General features: G+C 39.7%; 1 protein-coding gene across 1 annotated transcript in view; it reads right to left on the bottom strand.

The window, feature by feature from the left end:
* Positions 1-14,294, bottom strand: part of lrba (LPS responsive beige-like anchor protein) — a 981,767-nt gene that overhangs the window by 185,020 nt on the left and 782,453 nt on the right. Inside the window, 1 exon segment of the mRNA XM_038791976.1 lies at positions 8,365-8,517. Coding sequence (XP_038647904.1) covers positions 8,365-8,517 — 153 coding nt within the window.

Here is a 14,294-nt window from a genome sequence, read left to right on the forward strand (position 1 = left end):
TGGTGTGGAAGTCCTCAACACCAATTCTAGCCTCCATGAAGTTTCATGACATCAGGTCAAACATGACACCAATTGGAGGGAGCACTCAGGGTGGCAAAGGTGCAGAATATACTCTGGGTAGGGGATTTCAGTGTCCTAAAGGATATAACTGCTAGACTGTGTCAGCGGCAGGTGGTGAAGGAACCAACAAGAGGGAATAACAAACTTGACCTCATCCTCACCAGCCTGCATGCCACAGATGCAAATGTCCATGACAGTATAGGTAGGAGTGACCACCAAACAGTTCTTGTGGAGACAAAGTCCCATCTTCACATCCTGTTGTGTGGTACTACCACAATGCTAAATGGGATAGATTTCAAACAGATCTAGCAATTCAAGACTGAGCATCTATGAGGTGCAGTATTGTACTCAGCTACAACCTACTGGCTCAGCATATTCCCCGGTCTACTACTACCATCAAGCCAAGTGATCAACCCTGGTTCAATGAATAGTGTAGTGGGCATACCAGGAGTAACACCAGGCATACCTAAAAATGTGGTGTCAACCTGCGGAAGCTACAACACTGGACTACTTGTAGCAAATAGCATAAGCAGCAACTGATAGACAGAGCTAAGTGATTCCACAACCAGTGGATCAGATCTAAGCACTGCAGTCCTGCACCATCCAGTCGTGAATGGTGGCAGACAATTAAACATCTCACTTGAGGAGGATCCGTAAATATCCCATCCTCAATGATGGTGGAGCCCAGCACACCATTGCAAAAGATAAACCTGAAGCATTCGCAACAATCTTCAGCGAGAGGTGCAGAGCGGATGATCCATTTTGGCCTTCTCTAGGTATTCCCAGCATCACAGATGCCAGTCTTCAGCCAACTCGATTCATTACAATATCAAAAAAAACATGAAGGTACTGTTTCAAACCTGGAAAAATTAGCTGAACTCCAGAGTTGAGGTGACAGTGACTGCCCTTGACATCAAAACAGAGTGTGGCATCTAGTTAAACTGGAGTCAATGGGAATCGGGGGGAAAGTCCTTGCCGGTTGGAATCATACCTAGCATAAAAGGAAGATGGTTGTGTTGTTGGAGAACAGTCATTTCAGTTCCAGGGCATCAATGGAGAAGCTCCTCAGAGTTGTGTCTTAGGCCCAACTATCTTCAGCTGCTTTATGGATTATGTTCCTTTCATCATGAAATAAGAAATGAGGATATTCGCTGATGATTTCATAATATTCAGCCCCATTTGCAACTCCTCAGATACTGAAGCGGTCAGTGTCCACATGCAGCAAGACAAGTCAGGCTTTGGCTTATAAGTGGCAAGTAACATTGTGTCACACAAATGCTAGGCAATGACCATCTCCAACAAGAAAGAATCTAACCATCACCATTTGACATTCAATGGCATTACAATCGCTGAATCTCCAACTATCTGGATCCTGTAGGGTTCCCATTGCCAAAAACTGAACTGGACTGGCGATATAAATACTGTGGCTGCAAGAGCAGGTCGGAGGCTATCAATGCACATCCTGACTCCCCAAAGCCTGTCCATCTACAAGGCACAAGACAAGAATACTCTCCACTTGCCTGGATGAGTACAGCTTCATCAATACTCAAAATGCTTGACACCATCCAAGACAAAGCAGCCCACAAACGATCATTCCTTCTACTACCGACGCACAGTGGCAGCAGTGTGTACCGTCGACAAGGTGTACTGCAAAAACGCATCAAGGTTCCTTCGGTAGCATGTTACAAGGTCATGACTGGAATGACAAGGGCAACAGACACATACGAACACCATTACCTGGACGGTCCCCTTAAAGCAACTCACCATGCTGACTTAAATATATATCAGCTCCTTCACTGTCACTGGGTCAAAATCCTGGAACCCTTTCCCTAACAGCACTGAGTGTACCACACACATGGACTGCAGCTGTTCAAGGCAGCAGCTCACCACCACCTTCTCAAGGGCAATGTTGGATGGGCAATAAATGTTGGGCTGGCTAGCGACACCCACAACTCAAAAATCGATTTTTAAAAATCTTTTGGTAGTCTGCGAAATTACCCATCACCCGTACTATTGATTTCGTATAATGGGCTTTTTCATCCAATTTTCTCCACTTACCCTAATTTTATATCCCTTAACCTTCCATAATCCCTTGTGGAGTACATTGTCTGGAAGCCCCTGCACAACACGTCCATTGTGTTTCCCTCATCCACCATATTCGTCCTCAAGAAACAATCAGGTCTGTCAAGCACAATTTATTTATGAACTTCATGGCAGCTACTACTCATTATTTTCCATATCCAGATATTTAGTCATTTCACCTTTAATTAAAGATTGCATTATTTTCCCTACCTCAGGTATGAAATGAACTGACCTGTATTTACCTGGAATAGAAACAGAAAATGCTGGAAAAACCCAGCAGGTGAAACAGAGTTATCGTTTCAAGTCTGTATGATTCTCTGCCAGACCTAGAGCTTATCCAACATTTTCTGTTTTGATTTCTGATTTCATATTTCCAGCATCTGCAATATTTCGCTTTCATTTTAGTGTAATTACCGAGTTGTAAAGACTTAGGCCAGGCCTTTGAGATTGGCCAATTAGAAGATGAGTTCTCTGATTAGTGACCCAATCAGGGAACCCCTTTCTCTGTATATAACTGGGAGTGTCAGATTCTCTGCAGTCCCAGTGTAGACAGTAAGCTGAATGCAACTAGTTGTTTGGCTGTTGGTTTTGTAAATAATAGGAATTCTCGTAAAGGGACTTCTGCCTCCGTGGACATTTTACACAAGGTTAGCTCTGTCTTCTATTTGAAATAGAGTATTACGTTAGCTGTTTTCCAAGACTAAGGCACACTTCCATTTATTTATTATGTCTTTCAAAAGACACTTTTAATTAACTGAAATTTCCTTCCTCCCCAATATCCTTTTCTGATGTGAAGCACTTGCTAATTAATTTTATCTTCACACATTTATTTTTATTCTTCCTTATCATCCGGTCCGGTTAGATGGCCCACCTTACTTTTCGGAATTCTTTTATTTGTATATTTGTAGTTTACTGCTTTGTTTAAGATTCTCTCCTCACATACACTCTCTTCCTGCTTTTTTCTCCTCGCTTCTTTTCTCTATCTGCATTTTCATAAAATCATGGCTGATCTGTGGCCTAACTCTGACCCATATTCATTGATATCTTTGTGTAAGAGATTTAAAATCAACTGATCTAGCTTCAACTGCTGTTTGTGGGAGAGAATTCCAAACCTGTACCACCCTTTTGAGTGAAGAAGTGCTTCCTAACCTCTCCTGAATGGTCTAACCCTAATTGTTAGACTATGCCCCCTAGTTTTAGAATCTCCAATCCTCCTCTACATTTAAAATTTGTTCCAAATATCTTTATTTGTCAACAACATTCAGAAATTTCAGGTTTTTCTCCTTTTAAATGTATATATTTGTTCTGCATCTTGGCAACTATCTTTTTAAAGTAAGAAGTCTTACAACACCAGGTTAAAGTCCAACATGTTTGTTTCAAACACTAGCTTTCGGAGCACTGCTCCTTCCTCAGGTGAATGAAGAGGTATGTTCCAGAAACATCTATATAGACAAATTCAAAGATGCCAGACAATACTTAGAATGTGAGCATTTGCAGGTAATTAAATCTTTACAAATCCAAAGTTTGGAGTAATCCCAGGTTAAAGAGGTGTGAATTGTCTCTAGCCAGGACAGTTGGTAGGATTTTGCAAGCCCAGGTCAGATGCTGGGGGATGAATGTAATGCGACATGAATCCTAGGTCCCGGTTGAGGCCGCACTCATGTGTGCGGAACTTGGCTATAAGTTTCTGCTCGGCGATTCTGCGTTGTCGCGCGTCCTGAAGGCCGCCTTGGAGAACGCTTACCCGGAGATCAGAGGCTGAATGCCCTTGACTGCTGAAGTGTTCCCGGCTGGAAGGGAACATTCCTGCCTGGTGATTGTTGCGCGATGTCCGTTCATTCGTTGTTGCTGCGTCTGCATGGTCTTGCCAATGTACCAAGCTTCGGGACATCCTTTCCTGCAGCGTATGAGGTAGACAGCGTTGGCCTAGTCGCACGAGTATGTACGCGTACCTGGTGGGTGGTGTTCTCACGGGTAATGGTGGTATCCTCACGATGCTCCACTTCTGCAGCTTCCACCCTAAACGCAGTAAAGAAGCCATCCCCTATGGACAAGCCTTCCGTATACACAGGATCTGCTCAGACGAGGAGGAGCGTAACAGACATCTACTGATGCTGAAAAATGCCCTCGTACAAACGGGATATGGTGCTCGACTCATCGATTGACAGTTCCAACGCGCCACAGCAAAAAACCGCACCGACCTCCTCAGAAGACAAACATGGGAGACACCGACAGAGTACCCTTCGTCATCCAGTACTTACCCGGAGCAGAGAAACTACGACATCTTCTTCGCAGCCTTCAACACGTCATTGGTGAAGATGAACATTTGTCAAGGTCATCTCCACGCCCCCACTACTTGCCTTCAAACAACCGCGCAACCTCAAACAAACCATTGTTTGCAGCAAACTACCCAGCCTTCAGAACAGCAACCACGACACCACACAACCCTGCCGTGGCAATCTCTGCAAGACGTGCCAGATTATCGACATGGATACCACCATTACACGTGAGAACACCACCCACCAGATACGCGGTCTCAACCGGGACCTAGGATTCATGTCGCATTACATTCATCCCCCACCATCTGGCCTGGGCTTGCAAAATCCTACCAACTGTCCTGGCTAGAGACAATTCACACCTCTTTAACCTGGGGTTACCCCAATCTTTGGATCTGTAAAGATTTAATTACCTGCAAATGCTCGCATTCAAAGCATTGTCTGGCATCTTTGAATTTGTCTATATAGATGTTTCTGGAACATACCTCTTCATTCACCTGAGGAAGGAGCAGTGCTCCAAAAGCTAGTGTTTGAAACAAACCTGTTGGACTTTAACCTGGTGTTGTAAGACTTCTTACTGTGCTCACCCCAGTCCAACGCCGGCATCTCCACATCATATCTTTTTAAAAACATCCCATTGTTGATGTACAGTTTAATGTGTCAATTTCCTCTCTCTTCATCGTGCGAACATCTGCCCTATTTCAATCTAGTATCCTAATTTTGTTTTAATACATTTAATTTTAAATTAGACCTTGAAATTTTTCCTGTTATCATTATGCGTAAGTTATACATCCACATTGCCTTCATCGGCAGACCAACATTCTGTCTGGGGAAGGATTTCGACACACATTTTCAGAGATCCATCCTCTCCATTTCCCCATCGACGAATGGGTAAATTAAAGCATTTGAAACATTTTTTTAAAAATGCCTGCTCTTTCTCTTCATCTATCTACAGGTTTCCTCTTCTGTTCCCCTTGAGAAAATAAGAATAGGAGTAGGCCATTCAGTTCTTCTCAACTATTACACTATTTAATTAGCTGACCTGCATCATAACTCCATTTCCCCGCTTTGGTTTTGGAACACTTAATACCCTTTGCCTAACAATAATCTATCAATCTCAGTTATGAACTTTTCAGTTGTCCCAACCGAAATAGATTTTAGGGGACATGTGTTCTACATTTCCACTAATATTTGTATGATGAAGGGCTTCCTCATCACATCTGAAATGAACAAACAATTTATTACCTTGTAATCTTTCTCAGCTACAATTCAAAAAGCTAGAGTTTCATGCATCTCTGTAGAGTACTTATTCAGTAGCAAAAAAGTACAGACAAGCTTACCAGTTACACATCACAGGCATGACCAGATCCCAAGATATGCACTTGGATACAAAATAATGATCAGTTTATGAAAGATAGGCCTGAAAATACCATGCTTGCAATCTATGTAACTTCACCAGACATTATAAAGAACTTGCTTGAATTCTCCATACAGAAATGCAGTCATATCCTGCCAATTGTGGTGTCGCATGTTGGTATAAAAAAATGGAATTAGAGATGATCATTTGGTTATAATGTTTCTCCATTCTCTGATTGAGTGTGATTTGCACTATTATATATCATCCATTTAAACCTCCCGAGATAATTGTTGCATTAAAAAGATCCTCTGATCCTCAAAGGTAACAAAACAAAGACTCCAAAATATTTAATTGTCTTTATACCTTCATTATGACAACCTACCTACATCAAATAATATTCCCTGACACTATTGGATCCACAGCAGAGGAAACCAGATAGTATTTTTTCATCTTTGCCTACGCATAAACACACTCTTCAAATTTGGGTAATGCAACCAAAATTTTCAATGTCTGTCCATGTGAGAAATCAAATATCATGTCCATTTCAGTTACTGAACACAATTATTTAGAATAATAGATTATGGAGCAGGATTGATCACAACCTTTGTATTACCAATATCAAAGTCAGCTTTTTTTGTTGCAAATAAGTTGGTTTATTTGCACAAGATAAGATTTACTTTTCATTTATTTCATGGCAAGGATTGGGAGGAGAGAAAAAGCCATATTGACTCTTCTTTGCTTTCCCTGGGTTAACTTATCCATTCTGCATTTTGTTTGGTGCTATTATCTTTCACTGAAGCTAAATTCTGAGCTATGCAAAAAATATAAATTTACTGAGTAAATGAATCAATACTATAATTTAAATAGTTGCAACTCCTCCCCCAAAAACATACAGCATATGACATAAATCTGTGTTTTTCCCCTTCTAAGGATCAGTGAGTAAAATTTAAACATGCTTGTTTCATGCAGGTGACAATGAGATTTTATTTATTCCTGTACACAGATTGAATCTAGAAGACTGATGCAGATTGACTGTTATAACTGCTAACTAGATCTAGCAACTGAAAAGTATAAAATTAACATACCACTTTAAAAAAGATATCTGAGAAAAAGCCAAGTAAACAATACCAGATATTATTTCAGGATACTCATGAGGTAAACAAATAATTTCATTATTTACTGTAATTCTTTCTTTGCACTGCACCAAAAAAACATTCTTTATACTTTCTGACTATTGTGTCAATTGTTGAAGCAAATTAAGGATTAGGATAAGGAAACGATCAGAGATTCTAGACAAGTCACTCCAGTGCAGTTGGGCTGACAATATGCAGATGCTCTCCACAACAAATACTTTTGGCAATGCATCCATAAGTACCTTACTTTCTTCAGCTTTCACACTGCATTAAGTTCAGAACAGGTGTTTCAATGGGGGGGGGGGGGGGGGAGGAGTTGAACATTTGAGCAGGATTTGGGTTTTGGGTCAGGACTCCAGTGGCAGGGTCAACTGGGAGTCACAACCTCACACATAGAGAAACAGTTGCCAGAAAACATGTACTTCCCTGATTTGGCCAATTAGTGGCCTGAGGATGGGTTCATCACTCAATTAAGAAATGTGCAAGTTCTTAAAGTTGGAGGGTGAATATCAATGAAGCCTGCAGTTCAGGAAAAACAGAGAGAGAATGGCCTTCATTTTGAAGCACCCATGCATATATTAAAACTGCCAAATTAAAAAATGACCTCAGCAGCCAGGCCACCATTGTGGAGACTTCACACAGCTTGTGACCAAAGCTGACACCAGGCAGGCAGCGACATCCTCAAAGTCTGCTTAAAGTGCTGGTCACTGCTGTGGTGCTGGGAGGCTGCCTCCAGGCACATGGCCTCGTCCTTGACATCTCAGGTGCGGATGCAGCCTGACTGGAACATTCCCGTCAGCCCCTGACATTAGCATTAATAGGCCATTCAGTATTCTCAATTGGTTACCTGCTACTTGTGAGCGAGTATTCCTTCAGCTACCAATCCAGTCTCTGGGAAAATGGCCTGTGAGTGGGATGATGCCATCAAACTGGCATACGGGCTGGCAGCATGTATTTTCATTCTGCCTCATCTCCACATTCATTTCCATGGGGGGGGGGGGGGGGGGGGGGACCACCACTCACATTTATTCAGTGAACTAACAAGAAATTAACACTGATGAAAGCATATCTTGGTGGTTTAACTACTGCAGTTACATCTATTGATAGATTCTGACCATCAAGTTATTGTTTTTTTCAATGTGTAAGGTAAGTAAATTAAAAGGCAATGAATTGCCCCACCTTGATATCCAGCCACAAAAGCTTTTAAGTTTTCTTTGTTTGCAGCTGTAAAATGCAACCAATTGATGGGTACAAGAATAAAATACTCTTCAATTGAGCTCATTCTAACATTTGTCCTTTCCGAGAACTCAGCTCCATTACCAGCTGATAAGATTTATAATGACTATTTTATACAACTGCTTTTTGTAAATTTACTATTATCTCATATTGTAAACCAGTTTCCATCAGCAAGGAGCTGCTGCATGATAGACTTGAAGAAATAAGATAAATCTCTTACCAGTCTGTTTATGCGAACAAATTCTTCTGGAGTTTTGGCCCAGAGTGGAAGCTCTACATCCGACACCACAGTTCCATCATCCATTACACCCAGATTGTAGTTGTTGGAATTGACAAACATCTCCGGGAGATAATAAAATTCAGGAATCAGCTCCTGTGTAATAAACAATTATTCATTTTATTAAAATAAGGCAGCGTCTGTATCATCAGAATCAACCTGATCAAACATTAGACACATGTTAACTTAAGTAATTCACCAACCATCCTATTAAGATGTTATTTTAATCTGCTAAGAACAATCAAGCTTGTTAGCCACTGTGAATTTGCTTTTCAAGTACTAAAAATATTTACACAATCATTACTCTAAGATTAACTTCTGTTCAAGAAAGCTCAAGAGCTTAAAAATAATTCTCTACAATCGCATGCAATATCAGTGCTCTTCAATGACAATGCATTTATAATAGTGCTGACAACGAATGCAGAATTGGCAAATATGATGAACAATGAATTAATCCATAAGAATTTAACCAACTATCATCAACACTGCTCGTAAGAATGAAAACTAGTTGCTTTATACAACATGGTTCATGTTCTCAAGACTTCTTAAAGCATTTTTGGCAAACAAAAAACGTTAGTCAGAATAGTGGAAGTACTATGGGATCTATTACATCACTTTGGTTTAACTTTTTATCTGAAAGATAGTACGTCTAACACGGCAGTCTCATAGTCCTGCACTGAAACATCAGTCTAGATTAGGCGCTTGAATCTACAGTTGCCCTTGAACCCGCAATCTTCTAAACCAGAGGGGGCAGTGCCATCGCTGACCCAAGCTGACAAATAAAACAGAACAAAGAAAACCTTTCTCTATCCTAAAAATATTATAAGTAGCACTGCCTCAATGTTTTTGAATTTCAGACAAGGATTCAGCAACTGGCTTCAGATTATTAATTAGTTTTTGTTTTTAGTTTAAGGACAAAGACAAATGCCTTGTGCGGTATTTTGGCTGGGTCTGTCCATCCCTTCAAATATGCATAGCTAGGATTTTGGAGGTAAAGGGGAAATAATATAATTCTGGTTGTTAAACACAATACTCAGAGGGTTCTAAATCAAAGTGGGAGAACTTAAAGATACTCTGGTGGTACAGCTGCTATCTCTAATAAGGCCATTTTGTCAGAAGTCATCAAATTACAGAGAAGAACAACATTTTTTCATAGTTTATGGACCTGCATCATATTTTTATGACTTGTCATACTCATTGAAAGATTGAACTGTTTGATATCATAATTCATCTGAGCCAAATCATTAAATTGTCTGCCTTCTGCAGTTTCCAATAATATTTTATTTCAGGTCCTTGCATTAAATACAAGATTATTTATCTTTGCTTGAACTAAATTCTGCACAAACTATTAGATGTTATTGAACAAATTTGAATGCATTATGGAGAGAGGATAATTTTGACATTTGGTGGAAATAAAAAATTAGGAAAGCCCTTTAAAAAGAGAAGGAATCATTATTGTGGCTACCCTCAGACATTAAATGAAGGAAAAGCGAATGTTACTTTGGCCACTTGAAATACGGTTGAGATTTTGTAACATATAAAATCTCTATGTTTTCGCAAATTGCTCATATGATTTCTAACTAAGGCAGTGTTCTTCCCCAAATCAGTAATTGGAAAAAGTGCAGGATTGCTTGATTAATTGGGCAAAAAGTACAGATTACTTCACAAAGTAATAAAGTGTTGCACCTTTATCAAACACTAACAGAAAGTACAAAAAGATTGCCCAATATGAAAAGCAATGCAATGCTATATTTAATATTTCCCCTCTTCTCTCCTTTATCTTTCAAATATGTTCAAGTCCTTCACCTTTACTCTTCCCAATTCATTTGCAGTAACCTCATATTAATTAACTGCAACATTATTATTGCTGGTTAAAACAAATAAGTATGCTGCAAGCTGTTCTGGTACTCTTACACTAAATAGGGTAACTTATGTAATTACTGCAGTATCTGAAAATCACAGCAAGCGCCTGTGTAAAATTTGTTTGGCTCTTACAAGCACAAACCACATGCCATTTAACAAGCAGAAAAATACAGGCTAGTCTTATGGCTATTATGTGCAATGGCCCTGTGCAGCCATGTCAAAGGCAAGTGGCTCTGATCTAAATCCCTTGTTGTTATGGGTCAGTGGACCAGCGGTTCCTGGGCACCCCTTAGGGTCACTTGCAACAGCAGCAGCCTTCCAAGCAACTGACAGCAACAGAAGAGGTCATCTGATGCTGAGCAAGGTCAGGTTGGAGCAGTCAGTGCAGAGACAGCATGGATCAAGAAAGGAATTAAGTTATTATCTCTTCTATCACCAAGTATGCCATTGTATACAGAATTGCAGATCCGTCCAAAGAAATTTCACATTTAACTCATATGATGAAAAGGCAAGACCCCATGTTTATCTAACTTCAGCAGGGCTACTATCATGTGAGAAAACCATTACCAATTTATTAACTTAGAAGGCAACATTGCAACTTTTAAAAAGGATTTAATTGTGACAACATGGATCAGTTATGCAGAAATTGTTTACGGATGATACAATTACTTTGAGAATAACTACATCATCACATTTTATTCAAATTTATTTAAATTCAAGATATATAATCAGAACCTTATTTTTGCAATAATAAATTAATTAAATTAATAAATAGCCTTAAATTTAACTTGTATTTCTAAAGCAAGGGTTTCATTGAAATTATTTCCGGGCAGCAAGGTGGCAGTGGGTTAGCCCTGCAGCCTCACGGCGCCAAGATCCCAGGTTCGATCCCGGCTCTGGGTCACTGTCTGTGTGGAGTTTGCACATTCTCCCCGTGTGTGCGTGGGTTTCGCCCCACAACCCAAAGGGTTGTGCAGGCTAGGTGGATTGGCCATGCTAAGATGCCCCCCTAATTGAAAAAAAAATGAATTTGGTACTCTAAATTTATTTTTAAAAAAGAAATTATTTCCTAAAACATATTCTACGGTACTTTAATATTGCACTGGCTATTTTTAACAGCCAGATTCGAAGAAATCTTAGAATCCAAATTTCTGTAGTGCTTTATATGATCATGAGATCAACAAGTGACTGACAGCCAATGAAATTCTTTTGCACTTGTATACTGTTGGGAAACACAGCAGGTAATTAATGTACAACAAAATTCCATAATCAGCACCATGATTTCGAGGTTTTCTTGTATGTTTTGCTTAAAACCTTTGTAAAATGATCGGAGTAAAATTTAATCTTGTGTCTAAAATTAAATGAATGGTGTGAGCAGTAAAAAGCATCCAAACATTGATGGATCTGATTGTGGACAATTTTCAATGAGCATTTTACATAGAAAGAAAATTAGCTCAATTTCAATTCATACAAATATATCCTGTGAAAACAAAACATTGAACAAAAAGACACTTTCCAATTTTTTCTACAGTGGAACAAAATATAAAAATAACATACTGACTGACAAAATTCTGTCACTTCTCAACCAAATTACCTATAGTGTCATTGTAAAAGCATAGCTTGACTTAAAACCCAACCGATCTTGAAAATAAATACATGCGCAGATTGGTGTTATTTATTCAAAACATTTTTCACTCGTCTCAACTTTTCATTTATTCCTCTCCCAGTTTCCAAAAAGTAATCCCATCAGTTTTTCTGTTTACTGGTACTTTCATTTTAATGACAAATTTGTGTGAGGTGGCGATGCTCTGCTCGAGAGAAAGAAGTTGATAGAGTCACTGGCTGGTGTTATGGCCAATATGTGTTCTGCTCACCATCACAGATTAAGATTTAAAATCTAAAACATGAGTTGGTTATTGCACCGGTTGGAAATTTCCTTCACAATCTACTGGTCTGGATTTCACATATTGAAGAATAGAATTAAGTGTCATTTCATGGAGAGATTGATAACACACCTATTTTAACAGTTATCAAAACCAAGTATAATAACGTGTATATCAAATTGGGATAATCAGTTTTAAATGAATTATGACTTTACATGAAAGGAACCTGGAATTAAAAAGTACAAACATTTTGTTTTGCACACTTATGATGCTATTTTAATCTGAGGTGGGAGATGAGCATGGGCTCTAAGGTGAGCAGTGAACTCATTCTAATTTGCCACAGTGGGGCCTGGGAAATTTTGACTCCTGGGCCTCAGTAATATAATCCAATCCCAACTCCAGTCAAACCCTGTGATAATGATGATATCCCACGCAGGTGGCAGCGGAGCTGGTTTGACAGGAGGTTGCCAACTGCTTGTTCACTTTTTGGTGAAAGATTATGAATATTAATTGACACATTGTTAACAGTTTGGGACTTTTGAACCTTTTGAGATTGTTATGTATTTTCAGAGATTCTCTCATAATACCAATCTGGAATTTACACACTATTCCCTTTTATGCACATCAGGGAATAAAGTATTTCAAATGAAATTCATATCCTGCTTGATGAATTAATTTAGAAGAAATATAAATTATTGCTCTGTACTCACACTACAGGCAATGGTAATGATCAATGACCAAGAATAAGTACTCTCAAAACCTACATCAAAGCGCTAAATTTGGGATGGCAAATTTAACATAGCTATTTTGAAAGGGAAGGTAAACTAATTGAACTATTGCTGAAAAAGAGACATGCTATTGAAGCTTCTTGTCTTGCACCCATCAGGACAGCTGTGCAAGATAAAACAACAGTGAAGGGAACAACAATTTATACCACAAGAGAAGAGAGTGCTAATTGGTTGGGAAGTGGACTCTAATTGGTAGAGGTATTGTAATAGAGAACGCAGCAAAGAACAGTTAACTGTTAACAGTCAGCTTTTGTTTCAAATTCAAACCAGGCCAGTCAACTCTGATTGGTCAAGGCATTTGTTTAGGTGGAAAAGGCATAATTATTTGGAATTGTGTATTCTGTCTGCAAAGGACAGGGCCCTGTTTGTGAATATCTGTGGCTTCTAGCACACATAAATGAGCCACACTGCGAGTCAGACTGATAATGTTGAATTGATTTTCAGTATAATTCATAGCACAATCAGATTTATTTAGCAAAGCATTGTCCACTCTTAGAATCACATTCATATATATGTTTTGCATTTTGCAAGCACGGGCTGGTTGGGTATGGCCAGTACTTTGCCAGCTGCAAACAGCCAATGGGAGGTGCTATTTGATACGATCTGTACAGCCTACATAACTGGGAGCACACCGGCACTAAAATTCAGAAATCACATTACCCCATGACAATGTCTTGACCACGGTCGACCTGCCTGGTTTCAATCTGAAACAAAGTTAACAGTTAACTGCTGCATTCTCCATGGTAACACCTCGACTAATTAGGGTCCACTTGCTGACCAATCAGCACTCTTTTCCCATGGAGTATAAATTGTTGTTTCCTTCACTGTTGGTTTATCTTGCACAGCAGTCCTGATAGGGGCACGACATAAAGCTTCAATAGCATGTCTCTTTTTTCAACAATACTCAAGTTCTGCACTACCAAAAGGCTAATTAGAATCATAGAATCCTAACAGCGCAGAAGGAGGCCGATCGGCCCATCGAGTCTGTACCGGCCCTCTGAAAGAGCACTGGCCCAAACCCCCACACTATCCCCGTGACCCCACCTAGGGACAATTTAGCATAGCCAATCCACCTAACATGCACATCATTGGACTGTGCGAGGAAACTGGAGCACCCGGAGGAAACCCACAAAAACACGCGGAGAAAGTGCAAACTCCACAGTCACTCGAAGTCAGAATCAAACACGGGTCCCTGGCGCTGAGGCAGCAGTGCAAACCACTGTGCCACCGTGCTGCATCATGTAAACCCAGATTCAGATCATTTGTTGGAACAAGACTAGCCAGTATAGATCTGTTTTAGTCAAGTCATATTCAACAAACGTAAGAATATTTCTTTTAA

The sequence above is a fragment of the Scyliorhinus canicula genome, chromosome 3, assembly GCF_902713615.1.
Source record: "Scyliorhinus canicula chromosome 3, sScyCan1.1, whole genome shotgun sequence".
Classification (NCBI taxonomy): Eukaryota; Metazoa; Chordata; class Chondrichthyes; order Carcharhiniformes; family Scyliorhinidae; genus Scyliorhinus; species Scyliorhinus canicula.